Below are 22,804 nucleotides of genomic sequence, written 5' to 3'. Positions count from 1 at the left end.
GTTTCTTTTTTTTTTTGCACTTTTTGGCCGGGGCTGAGTTTGAACCCACCACCTCTGGCATATGGGGCCGGCACCCTACTCTTTTGAGCCACAGGCGCTGCCCCTGAGTTTCTAAGAATTAACCATTCTAGTCTTTTAGTTAGCCATCAAGCTATTTAATGATTATATTTTACTAGAATAAAAAATATGGCAAAATGAAGAAATATTAACTAAAAGAGGAGTACTTACCCAAACCACTACTGAATACTGTTTATGTGATGTCAGTCAATCTGCTTAAACTCTTTGCCTCAGTTACTTTATATTTAAAATGGTAATAATAGTAGTACTTATTACATGAGGTTATTGTAAGGATTAAATGAAATGATACATAAAACACTTAGAATAGTGCCTGACATTTGATAAGTTGTTTTTTTCTTGTTATTGTTTCTGTCTTTCTAGTATTGAAAGCCTCTCAACTTTCCTTTAAATACATTTTTACAAAGTGAAAAAGATATTAACTTACATATTTCATTCTTTTTCTTGACTTTTCAAGATAAACTGGAAGAGAACAGAGATGGAGTAGATTTTTCAGATAAAAGAATACAGTGATAAGACATCTTAAAATTAACATTGTTTAAACAAGCATTTTTTACAAAGAAAAATGTTTAATTCTTACTGCTCTAGACATAAATCACTGACACAGTTAGTAAAATCTTTTTTTTTTTTTTAAAGTAAATGTGTGCCTATGATCTCAGTTTTTTATGGGAGATTATTTTCTTAGTGTAATGAGTTAAATTCTTAGACTAAGCTGTAGAATTTGGAGATGGATTGTGTGAACAATATTATAGTAATAGAATTATGAAGTTTTAAAAAAAGTTTTATGGATACCTAAATGCGTGAATTCTAACTTTATTGGCAAAATGCTGGCCTTATTAAAGATCTTTTCTGTACATTTTATGTTATGCTTCGTTTTTTAAAAGGTTTAAACTTTTCCAACTACAATTCAGATTAACACTAATAAGCATGTACTAAAATTCAACTATTTGCATTTTCACAATACCCCTTTGAGGAAGTGTAGGTTTCATGTTAACTTTAATTAACCTAAGTCTTAGAAGTCACCTCTAAAGATGGTGCCATGTTGATGCTTCATCTGACCTTTATCTTTTTGTTGTTATTTTTTACCCAGACATTTGTGTCTTTGGTTTGAATCATTTCAAAAATTCTTTCCATGATGTGACTTTAGTGTAGATACCAGAAGATGAATAGGCAGAAAAATTAATTTCTTTTTGAGACAGAAAAATTTAATCAGAATTAGAACACAGACCCTGAGATAAACAGAAGGTTTAAGATATATTCACTTTCTCCATAACATCCCTGTCTTTCCCAGTCAAAAGTGTGATTCTTTCATCCTTGTAGACATAGTTTCTCAGGTTTTTGTTTGTTTGTTTGTTTTTGTAGTAAGATTCAAAAAATATTTTTCTTAAGGCAGTATCAATAGTCAGCTAGACATCTTTTTTTTTTTTTTAAATAGCATTTAAAAGTTTACTTATTTCTAAAAGAGGTTCACAGGAAGAATGTTGATGCTAACAAGGTTAGTGATGCTTTATCAAGGTCATTGATTATAGAGTTTTTCGTTCCACCAGTGATTCTTTCAAGATCTGTGTATCAGTAACTTTGGAGGCTGACATGTCAGAAAAATGATTCTGAAAATACTTTTACATTTAAGCCACCTGATATATTAGAAAGAATGATGAAATTAAAAATCAGAATACCTGGCTTCTAGTCCAAAGTTGTTACTTATTAAACATATGGTTTGGGATACCTCTCTGAACTTTTCATCTGTTTTAAACAAAACATTCATTTTAGCAGGCTTGTGGTGACATGTTGTAATTAAATTGAAAATTGTAAAGCACATTGTGAAGTTTTATTTTTTACATTATTAAAGGATGGTGGGGATATTACATATAGTTAATGACAGTTTCATTAGCTAATTAATATAGAAATACCTAGCTAATAACAAAACTTGTTAAAGTAAGATTGAATCCTAACCATCCAAACATTTTACCTGTTCTTTTCTGAGAATCTATTGCTTTATTTAATGTTTAAAGGATTCTGATTTGTTTGCAATTATTTTTTACTATTCTAGTTGTATATGTATCAGCTGTTCCGAAGTTTAGCCTATATCCATTCCTTTGGAATCTGCCATCGGGATATTAAACCACAGAACCTCTTGTTGGATCCTGATACAGCTGTCTTAAAACTCTGTGACTTTGGAAGGTAAGGTACCTCTCTTCTCCCCTCCCCCACCACTTCCTTTCCTTCTTACCTCTCCCACCCCCACCCCCATTTTCTTTTACATGTATTCCTTTACAGTGTCAAACTTAAAACTATAATCCTTACTCAGGGAGTATAAACTAGTGCAGTTCCTTGTAAGGGTAGTTTTATTAATTTCTGTCAGAATTATAAATGTATATACTCTTATCTAACAATTTGATTTCTAGGAATTATTTCCTTAGAAATATGCATTTACAAAAATGGTATATGTACAAGGATTTTTAGCATTGTTTTTAAACATCCATTAGTAGGAAGTTGACCAAATAAATTAAGGTACATACTCATATAATGCAGTACATGCATCCATGAAAAGAATGAGGCCTTTTTCTATGAACTGAAAAAGAATTATCTCTAGGAAATAGCAAATGAAAAAAGCAAAGTTAAAACTATGTGTATAGGATGCTACCTTTTATGTTTTAAAAACACAGAGTGTGACTGTGTATATATACAGATGTATTCATGGCTTATTTCTGGAATGTTTCTAATATTGATTGCTCATGGGAAGGGAAATTTTGGGAAAATAGTGTAGTTAGGAAACTCACTTTTTCATTGATTATACTTTAATATTGTTGGAATTTACATTATGTATATATACTTTTTTGGTGAGAGTTAATCTTAAAAAAATATTGTATATTACTGTGTATTCTTTTAATTTTAAAGTTAATCTTTAGACATGCAGTAAAATATCTACTTGCAGTGTTTTAATCCTTTCCCACTATAATTTAATCTGGTTTTATTGTTGTTAGTTTGTTTTTCCCTGCAAATTCTAGCAACCTATATGCTTTTTAAAACTCAATGCTTGGTAATATATTGTGAGTTTGGAGTTTTTAGGAAAACTTTATCCTTTCTATTTCCATAGTTTTCATAATCTTGTGTCTCTCTGATTTAAGCTTTCAGCATCAATCAATCCCATATTCGCATGTAACTCAAGGCAGTTTTCCTGCTACTTCCTCTCTGGTGTAATCACTTAGACTAATCTCTTTCATCTCAGTCTCTACAACGTCTCTGCATAACTTGGTGTCTTTCCATTTTAATTTTTTTCATGCTTATCACATTCTTATTTGTAAACTTCTCTCTGTAGATTACATATTGACCCATATTTGCTGAAATCTGTTTTCCTACTTCTTTGTAATAGTTTTACATCAACCCACAGTTTAAATTTTAGATTTAACAAAAGTTATATTTTCTATGGGCTTCTCTTGAGAGAGCTCCTTCAAAAAATAAGCAAATCTATTCTGTCATAATTTATTATTTTTGGTAATAATACATTATGTCCTCTTATAGACAATTCTTTTATTTTTTCCTAATTTCAGGCACCTATCACAGGATCCAACTCATTTTGCAGGCCATGACTCTGTCCCCTGAACTATAAGAAAAGGGTGAAAGATATTTAATCAAAGCTATTTGATGCTTGAAAGAAAGCACTACTACTTGTTATCTGTAGGAAAAACTGCCCAAATCAGATGAGTTTTATTGTGATGGGGTGCCTTCCCCACTGAGAGTGACTGACTGGTAGGGCCTGTAAAAAGACTATGAGACACCAAGGTTAGTAGAGTTTCTGTTCTCGCCATAGTGTCAAAACCCCATTGGTATGGCCCATTTTCTTGGGACATAAGATAGCTTTGTTGTAATGAATTTGAAATAGGGATTTTATTACTAACAAAACTGCCTTTTTTGTTTTTAACAAAATTGGTTTGAGCAAGTAGAGTTTGGGAGACACTTGACTCTTAAGTAACTTTAACAAAACAGTATTACTTCTTAGTAATTCATTATCGAATGAAACAGGACCTGGAAGTAGTTAAAGGACTAGTTGGGCTGCCTAAAGACCAGGCTATACATGACTACTATGTTGGGCAGGAGTTGAAACCAGTTTCATCTCTAAGAAAAAGAAGGTATCTCCATCAATTAGTAAAAAAAAACCTACAGATTTCAAAGCTTTTAATATTAACATTGTCTTACAGTGAATTTTCTGACTACATAATTAGAATCTATCTTGTTATTTTAAAAAATGTCCTTTAGAAGGTAGAAAGGCCTTTTATCAGTTAATGCTAAATTAAGTGTCTTAATTTTATGCAGCTTTAAATTAATGTTTATTAATTTATGAATTGGTTGTGTGTGTCACTATTGGGGGAGAGGGTTAAAAAATGGTGATGAAGAAAAACAAGGTACGGTTAAAGTTATCATTGACTCATAAATGGGAGGGGAAAAAGTACAGACTTTGAATTCTGTGTGATTACTTTCATCTGTCTTTACCCTGCTTTTCTTGTACCTTTACCTCAACATTTTCTTACTTTGGGAGGGCACTTTTGTACTGATTTGATTTTGTTCTATGTATTTATTTACCTTTTTTTATTTATTAAATCATAGCTGTGTGCATTAATGCAATCATGGGGTACCATGCACTAGTTTTACATACAATTTGAAATATTTTCATCAAACTGGTTAACATAGCCTTCCTGGCATTTTCTTAGTTATTGTGTTAAGACGTTTATATTCTACATTTAGTAAATTTCACATGTGTTGTATGTATTTAATTCCTACATGTATCTCTGTTGTTATTGTATGTCAAATTGGCTAGCTACTGTAGCACTTTTATTTCATTATGTCTCCAGGTTATCTTGAGAGACATATCAAAAGAAATTAACTGTAACTTATTTTTATGTTTAAAATATATGCTATACAGCATCTTAGAAGGAAAACTGAAGTAAGAAAACATGTAATTAAACTTATAGCAGAGTTAAAATTCATAGGTTCTGAATCATTTCTGACCTAAAGTTGAAGGCCTATCTTTTTACAGTTTATTGTGTAGTGAATATTTAGATAATAAGTAAATTGACTAAATGTGGAAAATTAAAATAGATGAGGTCTGTAAGCCTTGAGATATTCACCTTGAGTCAGAAGTCAAATTGTAAGTGGCAAATTTCTTCTCTCTTTGGAGTGGGAATATTTATTATATTACCTATTATCATGCTATTTTAGTGGAAAGAGGTACTTCTTTTTTATGTTATGCAATTGGGATGATTTGAATGTTAGATAAACATTTGATACTATAAATGATGGCAGTCTAGGTTCTTTTAAGGTTTAGATTTAAAGAATTTCTGCTTTTTATTTTATTTTTTTTTTTTTATTAGTGCAAAGCAGCTGGTCCGAGGAGAACCCAATGTTTCCTACATCTGTTCTCGGTACTATAGGGCACCAGAGTTGATCTTTGGAGCCACTGATTATACCTCTAGTATAGGTAAGTACTGAATCTGAATATAATGCTTGTACTTTTTAATTACATATTAATTTTAGTAAATTGTTTTTATTTTTATTTATTTTTTTAGAGACAGAGTCTCACTTTGTCACCCTCAGTAGGGTGCTGTGGCATCACAGCTCACAACAACCTCCAGCTCTTGGGCTTAGGCAATTCTCTTGCCTCAGCCTCTTGAGTAGCTGGGACTAAGGTGCCCACAACAACCCCCAGCTATTTTTTGTTGCAGTTTGGCCAGGGCCGGGTTCAAACCTGCCACCTTTGGTATATGGGACCGGCCCCCTACTTACTGAGCCACAGGCGCTGCCCTATTTTTGTAATTTGATGTTATTAATCTGAATTTTAACTTCCATTGAAATAGGGATGTTTTTTCTTAAAGTTTGAAATGGTACAGGCATATCTCATTGTGCTTTTCAGATACTGCTTTTTTTTTTTTACAAATTGAAGGTTTCTGGCAACCCTGTGTTAAGCAAGTCTGTCAGCACCATATTTCCAATAACCTGTACTCCTTTGTGTTTCTGTGTCACGTTTTGGTAATTCTTGAAACATTTCAACTTTTCCATCATTATCATCTACTGTGGTAATCTGTAAACAGTGAACTTTGAAGTTATTATTGTAATTATTTGGGGATGCCACGAAACATGCCCATGTGAGACAGTGAACTTAATCTATCAATGTAGTGTGTGTGCTGACTACTCCACTGACTGTTCTCCCATTGCTGTCCTTCTCCTTGGTGCACCTTATTCCCTGAGACACAACAGTATTAACATTAGACCACTTACTAATGCTGTAATACTCTCGAAGTGTTCAAGTGAAAAGAAGAATGTCTTTCATTTTAAATCAAAAGGTAAAAATGATAAACCTTAGTGAGGAAGGTATATACAAAGCCAGCTACCAAATGCCAGGTTGTGACTACAAAGGAAAAATTCTTGAAGGAAATTAAAAGTGCTACTCTGGTAAACACGCAAATGATAAGAAAGCAAAATAGTGTTATGGCTGACATGGAGAAAGTTTTAGTGGTCTGGATAGAATATCACACCATGTCACACCAGCCATAGCATTTCCTTAATCCCTGTCCTAACTCTTTTCAATTATGTGAAGGCTGAAAAGGTGAGGAAGCAGCAGAAGCTAACAGGTTGGTTGATGAGGTTTAAGGAAAGAAGCCGTCTTTATAATAGAAAAATACAAGGTGAGCAGCTGGTGCTGATGTAGAAGCTACAGCAAGTTATCCAGAAGATCCAGCTAAGTTCACTTGTGGTAGCTTATTTCTATAGGCCAAGGCAGAAGAATCACTTTAGCCCAGAAGGTAAGACTAGCCTGGGCAACATAGCAAGACCTTCTCTACAAAAAATAAAAAGAATTAGCTGGGCATCGTGGTACACATTCCTGCAGCCCCAGTTGGTTGCAGGGCTGAGGCAGGAGGATTTCTTAAACCCAGCAACTTGAAGCTACTATGAGCTATGGTCACACTGCTGCATTCCAACCTGGGTGACAGAGTGAGGCCTTGTCCCTTAAAAAAAAAAAAAAAAAAAAGGAAACAGCAAAAATAATTGATGAAGTTGGCTATACTAAGCAACAGACTTTTATGGTAGATGAAATAGCCATCTCTTGGGACAAGATGCTGCCTAGGACTTTCATAGCTAGAGATGCAATTGATGGCTTAAGTTGAAGCCAAGTGCTTATACCATTCCAAAAATCTAAAGCTTTTAAGAATTATACTAAATCTACTTTACCTATTATTCTGTAAATGGGAAAATAAAACTTCAATGTCATTACATCTGTTCATAGCATAGTTTATTAAATATTTTAATTCCACTGTTGAGACCTACTGGTCAGAAAAAAGATCCCTCTGTCATTGACAGTATACCTAGTCAACCAAGACTTCTGATGGAGATGTACAAGGAGATTAATATTTTTTGTGCTAGCTAACACAATACCCATTTTTGAGCATATGAATCAAGGAATAGTTTTGACTTTCAAGTCCTATTTAAGAAACACATTCCATAAGGCTATAGCTGCCATAAATAGTGATTCTCATGGTGAATCTGGGCAAGTCAATTGAAAACCATCTGGAAAGGATTCATCATTCTAGATACCTAAAATAATGGCAGTTTGATTTTTCTAATAAAGTCATCTAGCACATCTAATAAATCATCTAGCACAATGAGATATGCTGTACCATTAAGAACATTCGTTATTCATGGTAGGAGGAGATCAAAACTTGACATGAATGTGAGTTTGGAAGAAGTTGATTCAAACCCTCATGGGTAACAAAGGGGTTCAAAATATAAATGGAGAGAGTCACTGCAGATGTGGTGGAAATAGTAAGAATACTAGAATTTAAAAATGAAGCCTTAAGATGTTACTGAATTGCTGTAATCTGACTATTAAATTTGAGGAGTTGCTTCTTACAAACAAATGAGTGATTTCTTGAGATGGAACCTAGTCCTAAGTGAAGATACTGTGAGCATTGTTGAAATGAAAACAGAGAATTTAAAATATCCATGATCTTTGTTGATAATAGGCTTTGAGAGAGTCAACTCCAATTTGGATAGTTCTGAGGTGGGTAAAGTGCTATCAAATAGCATCTTATACTGCAGAGAAATCTTTTGTGAAAAAAAGTGTCAATCGATACAACACACTTAGTGGTTGTCTTATTTTAAGAAACTGCCATACCACCCCAGCCTTCAGCATCCATCAACATTGAAGCAAGCCCCTCTACCAGCAAAAAGATTATGACTTGCTGAAGGTTCAGGTGATTATTGACATTTTTTGGCAATAAAATATTTTTTAGTTAATGTATGTACTTAACAGACTATGGTATAGTGTAAACATATGTTTTATATGCACTAGAAACTCCCCCAAAATTGTGTGACTCACTTTATTGTGAGATTTACATTATTGCAGTGGTCTGGAACCAAATCTGCAGTGTCTCTGAGGTATGCCTATAGAGAATTTTTCAAATTTCACCTTTTAGAAAGTAAGATACATTTACTATTCTTTTTAGTTTTTGCACTGTGAGAGAGAATTATAAAGCTAATACATTTGTGTTTAGCATAAGGTTTCAAACCTAAGTACACCTTTTGTTTTTAACTTGCTTATTTAAGATCATCCTGAAATACTTCTGAGCTTGATTACTAGGTAGAGTATTTGTTAATTAATAAAGTTATTTCATTAAATTAATAATGTAAGGCAGGATAACTATATTATTGATGGTTTTTTAATACAACACTGCAGTTTGTTATTTAATTTCACATCAGCCTTAATGATTAGTAGTTGTTCTAAATCCACTGATTCTATGGTATTTTGTGACAGAAGGAATTGAATAGAAACAATTAGTTTTAATCTTCATTGATCTTCTCTTGTAGATCATAGCTATAATATGTGGCATATGTTAATGGGCAAGTGAGAAATAGTACAAAGAATATTTTGCATATAGTCAACCTGGATTTGAATTCCACATTTACTAAAGGGCTAACATGAAGATTACTAATAGTTCTTTGTGCCTTTCTGAGTAGCAGTAGGATTAAATAAAATGTTAGTCAAAGAACTATAAAAATGTAAGATTGTATTTGTGTGTGTGGTTATTTGTTAACTCTTCCCCAAGAGCAAATTTCAGCCCTTTGTCTGTGGGAATGTCATTGAGTTTTTCAGCTGCTTTATATTTTATTCAGATACATGTATCATACTGATTATATGCAGGGTACTGGGATGAGTTATGTCCAGGACACCTAAAATAATGGCAGTTTGATTTTTCTAATAAAGTCATAACTATATCTAACACATTAAGGAACGTTTATATAAAATGAGGTTTTCAGAGCTCTAACAAGCCTAAATTTGGCTGCATTTTTAGAGTTAGGATACTTGCTTCTTAATGCTATGTAAACAGACCAGACAGATTTGTTAAGTATACCAATAGGTATGTTTTCGAAATGTTTTGAGCAATAGTGTTTGAAATGAAAGAGTAGGTCATTCTGACAAGGTTGTTTGAATATAGCTAGAGCTAAGGCTGATAACTCTGATCATACTGTCTTACTGAGAAATGGCAGAATGAGAACAAAAGACTTTTTTTTTTTTTTTTTTAGAACAAGGAATTGAACTTGCATACCTTTAAAAATGTTGTTATTCTGTGGCAGTGAGACAGTTTCCAAAACAGTATCTGGTTGAGTAGGAATTGAGAATGGGTTCCAGGCTTAGCTCTGCTATTTAGTAACTTTAACTTTACCTTGGAAATTACAGTAGAATCTAAGTAGTTGGCCACCTCAACGTAATTTTCATAGACGAGACATGTATGTATCCATACAGTAGGCCTCCTTCCTTATGTTGACCACCTCTATATGGTGACTGGTTGGTTACAGTCCCTTGTGTGGTCAGCTTACAAAGTTCTATATTTAAATTATTATGCATGAATTTCTTTATGTGAGAAGTGTGTTAAAACATATGGTCTTGAAAAATCATTTTTTCCTGAATTAGAGTTAAGTATGAATGCTATTTTAGTTTAAATCCCAGATAACTAACATTCAGTAGGCAAAAGAACTGGGTTTTTTGGTTTTTTGATTTAGTGGAAGATTTATTCTCTTTGGAGAATTTCATCCATTTGTCCTGTGAATTAAGAACAGATTTTGGTATCTTCCAGAAAGAGAATGATAATTATACCTTGTTTTTAGTAATTTGTCTGATTTAATATAAATTAAAAATCACTGGTATTATTCATTGTCACCTGAATCTTTTGATTATAAATTTTCTGTGATAACTTATTGGTAGTAGTATTCCTTTTTTTTTTGCTTTTTGTCTTCTAAATTTGTAGCTGAATGCTACCTGTTAGGGTGTAAGCTAGTGAACGTGGGCTTTGAGAAAAACATCTCAAAAGATTAGGATAGGAAGAAGAAAAAGTTCATTTTACTTTTCCAGATAGAGAAGGGTCAACACAGAAGTGAAAGAGGGAGAGAGTTGGCAAAGAGAACCAGTACTCGGGCTTTTTACAAAGGGGTTGCAAAGGGAGTGAAAAAGATTTATGGCTGTAGCCAAATTGGCAAGTTATGGTTGTTCTCTCTTCTTAGAGGCAGGCTGATAACAGAGATGGCTGCCTTCCCTTTGGAGCTGGGTTATCGCTGGTGATTGTGATCTTTCAGTGATTCTACCCTTGACATATGGTTTTGGGGCAAGAATTGAGGCCTGAAACTTGTACCCCCATCCCCTGCCCCTACTGTCTGTTCAGAAAATCTTCATGACTGTAAAAAGCTAGTTCTAACAGACATTTTTTAGTCAGTAGGTCTGGTGAGTGTCGCAGTCCCCAATTCCCAGGCCAGGTACCAGTCTTCAGTCTGTTAGAAACCAGGCTGTAGGGCAGGAGGTGAGCAGTGGTGAGTGAAACTTAATCTGTATTTACACCCACTCCCTATCTCTCACATCACCACCTGAGCTCTGCCTCCCATCATATCTGCAGTGGCATTAGATTCTCACAGGAATGTGAACCCTACTGTAAACTGTGCATGCCAGGGATCTAGGTTGTGTATGCCTTATGAGAATTTACCCCCACTGCCCCAGCCTGTCTGTAGAACCATGGAACCTGTCCCTGGTGCCAAAAATGTTGGAAACCACTGGTCTAGCGAATGTAAAAGAAAGAGTTTACTCTTCTTTTCTGTCTGGTCAGCTCTTCTCAGATACTTAAGAACAGAACCCCCACAGGGTACCTGTCAGCAAGGGAGAGAGAGAGAGAAAGAGAAAGCTCATATGATTGATCTTAGCCCTTACTAAGAAAATATGAGTTAGATACTTTTTCTGTTACTGATTTTTTTGTTGTTGTTGTTATTTTAACAAGGCCGTCCTTTCACTGCCTCTGAAAGTATTACCTATTGTTGGGTTTTTTATGAAGGTGTAATTATTCCCCTGCAGTTGTTTCCTCCTTGTCTTCTCAGATGGATTATTTGGTATTACAGAGGAAAGAAGTGTGTGCATATTACTTGCTATCTAATTAGCTAGGTAAAGGGATATTTTAAAACCTAGATCAAAGAAATAATTTACATTAATAAGGAGATATATCTTTTCTACTTAGCTATTAGAGTTAGTATTACTGTTACTAAGCTATTAGAGTTAGTATTACTGTTACTAAAGTAATAGAAAAAAAAAATTGAGTAGTGGCTCAGTCGGTAATGTGCCGGCCCCATATACCGAGGGTGATGGGTTCAAACCTGGCCCCGGCCAAACTGCAACCAAAAAATAGCCGGGCGTTGTGGCGGGCGCCTGTAGTCCCAGCTGCTCGGGAGGCTGAGGCAAGAGAATGGCTTAAGCCCAGGAGTTGGAGGTTGCTGTGAGCTGTGTGAGGACACGGCACTCTACCGAGGGCCATAAAGTGAGACTCTGTCTCTACAAAAAAAAAAGAAAGAAAGAAAAAAATTGAGTAAAGAAAAAAATGCCCTGGCACAAGTTTTTATATTTCTTTCAGTTAGCAATTCTCTAATTTATCAGGTAGGACTCTCTTGCTGTACTTTTTGCAAAGTAGGCATCTTGGTTTTGGTTATCATTACTTGGAATTGGACAAAATCAACTTGAGTTTCTTAAATGAATACTGTGTCATTTTTCTAGGTCAGTAAAAAAAGTAGTCACTGAAGTAGTGGTTTCTAATCCTTGATAGCTCATCTTACCACATCAGACCTCTTAAATTACTTGTTGTCTCCATGACATTCTCTATCTTCCTTCCCTACTAGTAGATAGGAAAGTGCAGCAATGATTTATGTTCATCTCCCTAAAGCACTTGGGCGTTGGTAAATGCAAAACCCAGGAAATGCAGATATTTGGAAACTGAAAAGCAGCCTTTCCTTCCAAGAAGTCTTAATAGCGGACTTTAAATAGAATGATCATATAATTTATCTTCTAATCTGGTAATACTTTTGAAAAGGAAAAGAGGGTGCTATTAATACTTATCCCAGGGCAATAGGTATAAACCAGAACTATCTTGGGTAACCTATGGTGTATGCTTTAAATTATTTTTTAAAGTTTATTATTTAAATTTATTTATTATTAAAATATGTTGACAAATTATTACTTAAAGTTTTATCTCGGGATTGAGATTTCCAGTTTCACTGAAAAGTGAATTCTTTGTATTCACTTTATTTTATGAAATAACGTATATTCCTTTATATTGCCATTCTGTTGCATTTAAAAATTTTAATACTTAAGCACATTTTCTGTTACTCATCTTACGTCATAAAAGTCAACCATTTAAAGTCTTAAAAATTTTCCTCAGAATTTGCATTGGCTTAAATCTTAGTGTCTATGGAAGATTGAATCTTTGCTTGCGGCTCTTCAGTAAGCACCTACTAATGTGCAGAGATTGTCGCTTTGACTTATTTTTAAGTATTGTAAGTAGATAGTTATGTCTTAGCTTTGGTACTATCATCCTCTGTCTTATTATTTGAAGACTTGAATGTCTGATAATAATAGACTTTACCCTTTATTTGAGTATTTCTACTGACTTCGTTTTCTCTTTCATAAGTTTAATATTTAACTACAGATGCATTAGGGAAGTTTTATGACTTTTTTACTCTGTTATGCAATCTTTTCTCTGTGATATTTAATCTGTGATAAAAGTAAAATTAGAAAATTTATACAAATATTTTTCAGTCAAGCAACGAAGTATTGATAAGCTTTTGTTTTCTTTTCTCTTCAGATGTATGGTCTGCTGGCTGTGTGTTGGCTGAGCTGTTGCTAGGACAACCAATATTTCCAGGGGACAGTGGGGTGGATCAGTTGGTGGAAATAATCAAGGTGAGAAGGTTGAATCAAGTTTGAACTGGAAGAAATTTTGGTGCTATTTTAATAATACATATCCCATGCATACGCACACACACAAGAGAGAAACTTAAAAAGTAGAGGAAATGACTCAAGGTCACATTGGAAGTTCATCTGTAGAGCACGTGTAAGAAACCCCCTACCCCAAAAGTCTTTTGGGTTTTAGTTGAGTTACTCTTCTGTTGTTTGAAAATTGAAAAACTATTTTGTATATGTCCAATGTAAGAGAGGAATATATTTTTAAAGTACTTAACAGCTAAGTTAGGCTATAAGCTCACTAGAGTATAGGCAAGCTGAGTAAAAGCAAAAGCTACACTGTTTTTGCTCACCATGTACTCTTTTCTCTCAGTACTCTGTGGAGCAAACAGTATATACTTGCATTTGTTCAATATTTATAAAATAAAAGAATGAATTTTGACTTATGGTTTGAGTCTGTCAATACCTTTATTGGTGACAATTTTAAAATGTTACCTTAGAATTAATGTTTTCTTTTAAGAACGGTAGAGCTGAGATTTTAATTGATTTTTTAAAGTGTAATTTTTAAAAGTTTTTAGTATTTGAGATCTTAAAGGAAGCCCCCACACCTTTAAAAAAAAAAAAAATCAGTTGCCAAACTACTGGATTAGTTTATTTTAAGATTTTAGTTTGGCCACAGGAGTAACAGCTATTATCTTTTGGCCTTTATTTGTGACATCTCAGATTTATCATAAAATTGAAAAATCCTTAGAGTTCATATAGTATTATCTCCATCCAATGAAAAAGCCTTTTAGTTTTATTCCTGACAGATGGTTTCAATGTTTTCTTGAACACTTCCGGCATCAAATTGTTGGGATACAACCTATTCTGTATTTGGACAGCTTGAATTTAGTTTTTGTTATGTTTGAGTATTAACAAAACTTTTGAGATACACAAAAATCAAGGAATATAAAATCCACTTGAATGAGAACAAATGAAGCCCTCACAGCAATACTGTGTTGAAACTTGCACAGGTGAATCAGAAAGGATGCTGTCAGCTGTGTTTTTTAGAAGTGAAATAATGGACCATACACAGTCTGTCTCAAAACTTCCATAGTGACCCACATACTGAGCCGTAACTCCTCAGTAACTAACAGTAGGGGAACACATAACTGTGATCAAGTGATTTCAAAGTCCTTATACTTTATTCCATAAAAGTGTTTGTTTGTTTTTTAAATCAAAGGTGATCTTTCTAGGTGTCAGTGTATACAAGTGTAATTGAAAAGACCAGTTCGTGATCAGTGATCTTTTCTTATTATCCATATAGTTTCTTACGATTTACAGCTGAGACCACAATGGTTTTTGAAGGGTTTCTTGGTAACTATCTTTTGGTTTCAGACTGAACCTTTAACCTTTTTTTTTAACAGAACTACTTCTTCCCTGATTCATGTACTAAGATACAAGTTTAAATAGTTTGCTGTCTTTGTTTCCTAACAACCTATGGGCTCCCTAGTATTTAAATTAATCGTCTAACACTGAGGTTGGCCAATGTTTTTATGCAAAGAATCAAAGTATTTTAGGTTTTGTGGGCTAAAAGGTAAAGGATGTCATATGGTACTTCAAAAGAAAACACGTTTTTCTATTTTTTAATTGATGAGATTAAAATATAATTGAATAAAATGTTTTTTGTAATGCAGGCCTATTAAACAAAAGAATCGAGTTCTCCTTTGGGGATTTAATATTTCTTTTAATTGGTTTTCAAACTTAGTATTCCCTATCATCAAATTGATTGTAAATCTTCAAAAGAATCAATTCTTAGCTCATGGGCCCTACAGAAATAGAGAGTGGGCTTCAGTTTTCTGACCCATGCTTTTGTGTAATCATTTAGCTTGTCTTATGTTCCCATGCTTTTACTTGATTTCTTGAGTTCATCATACTTTACAGTTCTCCAGGCATATTGCTATTCTATTCGTCATGTATATGTAGCTAATAAGTATTGTATCATATCCCTACTGATTATGTTTCATAATTTTGTGATGTTTTTGTCATTAATTTTAATTTATACATGATATGAGTTTAATTGCTTAAGAAGCTACATGAACATCTATAAGTCCATATCGCATACCTGCTATACTATCTTATAAACTTTTTTTTTTAAATTAAATCATAGCTGTGTACATCAATGCAATCATGGGGTACAATGTGCTGGTTTTATATACAATTTGAAATATTTTCATCAAACTGGTTAACATAGCCTTCACGGCATTTTCTTAGTTATTGTGTTAAGACATTTATATTCTACATTTAGTAAATTTCACATGTACTCTTGTAAGATGCACCGTATAGACTTTTAAGTCTAAAGCCTGTTTGTACTACTTTTTATCAGTCTCTGTAATTCCATTTTTTGGTAATATTGGTTTATGCTACCTACTTAATAGATTTGGTAGAAACAGTTCATTACTCATAGTTCATTTTTCATTTAGGGCTTATTTGCTGCGTATTGGTCCATGATCTATTTGTAGTAGTAGGTAAACTGAAAGAAAACATACCAGTCATTTATTTATCTTGTCACATCATTGTCTTTCTAAGATCACTATCTACAAAATGTTTTGATGATAATATAAGATAATTGAATTTTTTTCTTTCTTTCTTTTTTTTTTTTTTTTTTTTGAGACAGAGTCTTACTTTCTCACCCTCGGTTAGAGTGCCTGGTGTCACACTTGACAACAACCTCAAACTCTGGGGCTCAAGCAATTCTCTTGCCTCAGCCTCCCAAGCAGCTGGGACTACAGGTGCCTGTCACAACGCCCAGCTATTTTTTTTAAGAGATGAGGTCTTGCTTTGGCTCAGGCTGGTCTTGAACTTGTGATCTCAGGTAATCTACCCACCTCAATCTCCCATAGTGCTGGGATTACAGGCATGAGCCACTGTGTCCAGCCTAAGATAATGGAATTTGAAGTGTTTCCAGGCAGCACAAGGCACTTAGAAATATCTAGTTTCTAGGTCCCTTTTACATTCTTGAGCATGGCTGTCTGGGACAGATGGAATACCAGAACTAGTTTATTACTCATTTATTTATCTGATGTTACACATTACGCGGAGGTTAATAGACATTTTGTTTTATGTGAGCATGTATATGTGTGTGTGTGTATATTTATTGCATGGAGGTTAATAATAAACATTATAGGAGCTTCTTTTCTGTGTGTTTAATATAGCTTTCTTATTGGTCCTCTTGTTGCTAATGTCTGTTCCTTAAATGTGGAATATACAGGGTGGTCATAAAATTAGCATACAATTTAAATAGTTAAAACTATTACAGTTAGAGCTATTTCAATTGCACATGAATTTTATGGCCACCCTGTATATGAAATCTTACTGAAATAAAAATTCATAGCAAATGCTGATGTAACATTCCATTTTTCTAATTTAAGTTGGAAAAGAGATGCTGAATATATTCATCTTTAGAGTTTAATGTTATTAAGACATTTTATGTCTTAAACAAAAATTTTCCTATATTGCTAATCAGGGCTTTAAGACTGGATTTGAATTTTTCATAAAGTTGGTCTCATAGATAACCCATTCAGTCCTCAAGTTTTTAAAAGTAATACGTGTAGTCATGAGCCCTTAGTCCAAATGGTAACTAGGGAATTAATATTTAACTGTTCCTTTCTACTCTCTTTTCATTTTCTCTCTTGAAATCCTTATGGTTATTCCTCTGGAATGTCTGGGGGGGGGTAGCTGACCCCCCAGTAAAAAAATGGTAGTCTTCTCTCATAATTTGAGTTTAAGTAAAAAATTAAAGTGGAAAGTTATATAGTAAGCTTCATGAAGTTTTTAATGTGTTAGATTTGCCTCATTATTTTTATAAACTTTCTGAAAAAAGACTTTCTTTTATTGTTATGCATTACTATCTAATGCATAGGTACCAAAATAATTTTTTTTTTTTTTTTTGTAGAGACAGAGTCTCACTTTATGGCTCTCGGTAGAGTGCCGTGGCCTCACACAGCTCACAGCAACCTCCAATTCCTGGGCTTAAGCGATTCTCTTGCCTCAGCCTCCCAAGTAGCTGGGACTACAGGCACTCGCCACAACGCCCGGCTATTTTTTGGTTGCAGTTTGGCCGGGGCAGGGTTTGAACCCGCCACCCTCGGTATATGGGGCCGGCGCCTTACCGACTGAGCCACAGGCGCCGCCCCCAAAATAATTTTTAATGAAGTCTTAGATTGAGTTAAGTTGCTAGACCATCATCCATTCCTGAATTTGGAATGACCTGGAAATTAATAAGAAAAGATAGTGTGTCATTGTGTGTATGTTTATTAAATTTCATTGGCTCAGATGTCCATGCCAATAATCTACAGCATGAGTAACACAGTTTTGTACATTGAACTAATTTTATCTCATCCTAGCTAACATTTTTAATCTCCCTTAGTGTCCTTTTTTTTTTTGGCCAGGGGTGGGTTTTACCCGCCATCTCCAGCATATGGAGCCAGCGCCCTACTCCTTTGAGCCACAGGCACTGCCTGTCAGTGTCCTCATAATAAGAAGGTTTTTGCAAAACATTTAGATAAAATTCACATGTTATTTTCAGAGTAATTTAAAAATATAAGAATGGAAAATCATGAAGGATCATTTCTAAGCATGAAAAATATTTCCTGAGGTTAATTTCATAGATTGGATTATTGGTAAGTCTTTCATTATACCAGCTTGGATTTTCCCAGAATTTTTAAAATGAAAAATTCCATTAGGGTCTTCTCAGGTGATATATATTTTTTAGTTATCCCTTAGGTATGCTAGTCATAATAACCTCAAGTCATATTTATTATTTACATGTCTAGTATAAAAAGTTAAGACCACCAACTAAAGGAAGCAACCCCTAAATCTTACTGTAATGAATACACCAAAACAGTTTGAAAGATCTTTAGAGTAGGTTTGATTTTGCTTCACTTAAAGCAATCCAAGTTATAATGGCCGACTTCTTTGCTTTTAAGTACAGATAGTCCATCACTGGCCATGGTTCAACTAAACAAAAGCAGTATACATTTAGTAGAAATTATATTTCATGTACCCATACAACCATTCTGTTTTTCACTACAACATTCAGTAACTTTATGTGAGATACTTAGCTCTTTTTTATAAAATAGGCTTTATGTTTGATGATTTTGCCCAACTGTAGGCTAGTATAAGTGTTCTGAACACATTTAAGGCTAGACGAAGATATGTCGTTCTATAGGTTAGGTATATTAAATGCATTTTGACTTATAAGATAGCCAACTTGCTATAGGTTTATCATGACATAGCCCCATGATAAACTTTATTTTTACCATCTTTATTTAACATACATTTTAGATTTTCGGTTATCTTCATATTATAGTTAGTTCCGCGCCTGTGCACATGTACTCTCACATTTCCTGGCTTACCATTTTCACTGTAAAACAGTCTTTAAGACAAATATCTAAGGTACGAAATCAGAGTTTAGTAAATATAAATTATTTTGATAAGTTTTTGATAGATTCATATGATATATCTTAGCAAACATGCCTTTGGAGTTAAATCATATAATATCTGGTGACATTTCTTCTGCTATTATGTTACAAAACTTTTATGTTGTTAACTGGCTGTAGGGACCACTTATTAAACTTACCTCATTTTTCCACTACACAGAACGAATAAGTGCACCCCATTACATATTGTGGTACAGGTTTTTAATTATAATACTCTTTGTATATAATATGTAAAGAAAATACTTATTGATTTTGTTGGTGCATAATTTGTTCCTGTGTTATTTACATTTTTTCTTTTTATTACTGATTAGACAGTAGCTCTTAATAATTTTTGAATCATGGGCCACTTTGAAAAATAAGATACATAAAATAGGCATAAATGCCTAGATTTTGCATACAGTTTTAGGTGATTCTTGATCTTTCTAGCTTATCCAAGAATCCTAGGTTAAATGTCCTTATACTAGTGCAGAGAACTGTGGTTACAATTAATAACTTCCTGAAGGAATACTACACAAAAAATAAGAAAATGAGTAAAGGCGGCACTAAAAGAATTATTTTAATGATTGCTCAGCTTAATTTTTATCTTAATATGTTTTTCATAGACCAAAAGAAACATCAGTTTTACTACTGGGAAATTATATTGTGCCTACAATAGCTTATTTATCTTGGTTAGGTCTGTATATACTTAACAAGTATGTGTGCCCGGAATGGAAAAGTGATTTCCTGGCATTGTGGCTCAGTTTAGCTTTTGACTTGAGAGATAATGGCATCCATTTGAAAGCATTAATTCCCCCAAAATATACAGGGTAATATTATTTACTAAGTTGCCAGTGTTAGTTTTGTTTATGCAAAGAAACTTTTTCCACACAAAATAAGATTTCATGCCATTGTCACCACAAAACTGATTTACTGAGAGTTAAATTTTTAGACCTGAGCCAAAAGTCCATCTCTATGAAGTGTAATAGCATCTTTCTGAGATACAATATCCTATACTTGTCAACTTTATATTATTCTGCAGAGTTGCATTTTGAGGTCTTTGTGTATTTACTTAATCCCGAGGCCTCAGTTTAATACACTTTTTTTCTTAGAGCAATTTATAAAATATGTAAAGGGGCAGGTAAAAGGTGGGATAGAGCAGAAATGCATCAGGATGGCAACATTTTAAGTATGAGACCCTGATTTCAAGACCTGTGTTTTACTATAAGGAATCCTTGCTTCCTTTTTGCAAGAAAAAGTTAAAATGTTTTCAAAATGATGATGCTTAACGGTTCAGTAGTAGAAAAAATACAAGGAAACATAGCAGTCTTGTGCAAAAGGATATCATATGTTGAAATGGCCATGCCTGTAACCCCAGCACTTTGGGAAGCTGAGGTGGGAGGATTGCTTGAGGCCAGAAGTTTGCTACCAGCCGGAGCAACATAATGAGACCCTGTCTTAACAAAAAGATTTTAACTAGCCAAGCATGATAGCGTCAGCTTTAGTCCTCCCCCTACTGGGGAGGTTAACGCAAGAGGATCATTTGAGCCCAGGAGTTTGAGAATGAAGTGAGCTATGATGATGCTACTGCATTTCAGCATGGGCAACAGAGCAAAACCCTATGGGGGGGGGGGGGGCGGGGAGAGGGTTAAGAAGGAAAAATTAACGAAAGAAGAAAATAAAAGAAGGGAGGGAGGGAAGAAAGAAAGGATTAATTTAGATTCGGGAGGGTGAACTAGCACAGGAGGGTCCCATAGGTCCCCCTTAGGTGCCAGAGTGAATCTGTTGCATTCAGTCTGCTGCCATCTGTCACTTAACTCAAGTTGGTCTGCTCCCCTCCCATTTGGAGGAACAGTGGGATGGAAAGTACAAAGATGAAAAGTCCTCCAGAGCCCTTTGCAAAACTATGGTCTGAGTTTATACCCTTCCTTAAATATATGGTAGAAACAGCAAAGCTACCTTATCAGTCGTTCCACAAATTGACTTCTTACTTGCCTTTAAAAAAAAAAAAAAGTTTTATCATGAAATCCACACCTCTAAAGTGCACAATTCAGTGGTTTTTAGTGTATTCACAGAAGTGTGCAACCATCACTACCATCTGATTATAGAATACATTCATCACTTCAAAATGAAACCCTGTATCCATTTCTCCCAGCTCCTGACAACCACCATCTGCTTTTTGACTCCCTGAATCTGCCTTTTCTGGGCATTTCATATAAATGGAATTGCATAATATGTGGTCTTTTATGTGTTGTATTTTCTTATCTGTTCATCAGTTGATAACTATTTTAATTGTTCTCCCTTTTGGGTTATAATGATGTTACTATGAATTTTGTGTACAAGTTTTATTTGGACTTAAATTTTCAATTCTCTGGGTACATTGCTAGGTCACAGGGTAACTCAATGTTTAATATTTTGAGGAACTGTCAAACTGTTTTTCAAAGTGAATGCACCATTTTATAATCCTTACCAACAGTAAATGAGGGTTCCAATTTGTCCACATCCATACATTAGTTATTTTACTTTAGCTATTGTAGTGAGGTAGTATAGTATTTATTGTAGGATTGATTTGCATTTCCATGATGACTAATGATACAGAACATCTTTGTATCTTTTGTGTCTTTACTGTGTCCATTTGTATTCTTTAGCTCATTTTTCAATTGGGCTTTTTGTTGAGTTGTAAGAATTCATTGTATATTTGGAGTGCAAGTCCCTTACAGGCATATGATTTGTAAACATTTTCTCCCATTTTGCCTTCTAACTTTCTTGATGGGCGTCCTTTGTAACACAAAAGTTTTTAATATTGATGAAGTTCAATTTATCTGGTTTTTGTTGTTGTTGTTGTTGTTTTTGTCACTTGTACTTTTTGTGTCACATCTAAGAAACCATTGCCTAATTGAACATCACAAAGACTTGTATTGTTTCTGGTCTAGCTTTTTGCTCCTTGCCTTTTGGAAATTGGAAGAAAGCCCTGAGAAGGAAACATTGCACCATAAGAAAAGAGTTGTTTATACCAAAATTGCAATCGTATATAATAGGGGACAGGTAAAAATTGGATAAAGTCTGCATGTCTTGAAAATTCATTGTTTATTTTTCTATAGTTGGTAGATTTAAAAAAGAGAAAAACCTGTCAATTTTAGGGAAATATTAGAGGAGACAACATTTCTTATCAATCTTTAAAAATAGTAGTTTTCCATTGTCATTAAAGAAACTGATACTTTGAAATAGAATACATGTTTTCTAGTATTCTAATTAGAGAAATTTATCATGTTTCAGATGTAGGCAGCCAATCTAACAGTATCCAAATTGAGTATGCAATTCTTTGCAGAAAAGAAGACAATTCACTTATTCAGCTATGCATACAATGGTTATGTATGTCATTGTGTTACACAAATTTCCTCATTTATTTTAAAAAATTTCCTTGAATTTATTATATATAGGCCTTAACTATAGTCTTTAGAGGTGTATACCACCTTAACTGCATGTTTTGATTTAATAAATGATTTTTACTAGGTGCTGGGCTAGAATATAGAGATCCTTGCCCTCCTGGAGTTCATAGCCTAAATGAGGGGAGGAAGGGAACAACTGAGAGCAATAGAGCAAAGCAAGTATCATCCCAGACATCTGAGCAGAGTACCAACGCAGAAGCATCCATCAGGAGGTAGTACTGTCTGGAAAGACTTCATGGGAGATTCCTCAATAACCCTTGAGCCTAAATTCTTATTTATTTATTTGTCTGTTTTTTCCATTCCTCACAGCTCATCTGTTTCAATTCTTAGGCATGAAGTTTAGTGTTACATGATTTTTATACACATAATCACATCCAAAACAAGCTCTAAAATTTAAATTTTAAACCTTCTTATCATATGTAGGAATAGTTTCATTGACATATTGTCTTACTAATCAATCAAATTCAGAAAATAATATAAAAAGAATGCTTATTCTAAATTGCATAGTAAGCATTGTTTATTAATTACATTTCTACAGTGTTAAAGTAAGAGACAAACCTCTAAGC

At 34.0% G+C, this 22,804-nt stretch overlaps 1 protein-coding gene across 2 annotated transcripts in view; it reads left to right on the top strand.

Moving 5' to 3' along the window:
* GSK3B (glycogen synthase kinase 3 beta) overlaps window positions 1-22,804 on the top strand; it is a 236,684-nt gene that overhangs the window by 151,137 nt on the left and 62,743 nt on the right. For both annotated transcript variants that reach the window (XM_053564177.1, XM_053564176.1), the window contains exons 5-7: window positions 2,126-2,256; window positions 5,445-5,551; window positions 13,236-13,333. In XM_053564177.1, the coding sequence (XP_053420152.1) occupies window positions 2,126-2,256; window positions 5,445-5,551; window positions 13,236-13,333 (336 nt within the window). The remainder of the gene's footprint in view (window positions 1-2,125; window positions 2,257-5,444; window positions 5,552-13,235; window positions 13,334-22,804) is intronic.

The sequence above is a fragment of the Nycticebus coucang genome, chromosome 16 (genome assembly GCF_027406575.1).
Source record: "Nycticebus coucang isolate mNycCou1 chromosome 16, mNycCou1.pri, whole genome shotgun sequence".
NCBI classification, from domain to species: domain Eukaryota; kingdom Metazoa; phylum Chordata; class Mammalia; order Primates; family Lorisidae; genus Nycticebus; species Nycticebus coucang.
The sequence above is the reverse complement of the archived record's forward strand: the minus strand, read 5'-3'. Positions and strand labels throughout refer to the sequence as shown.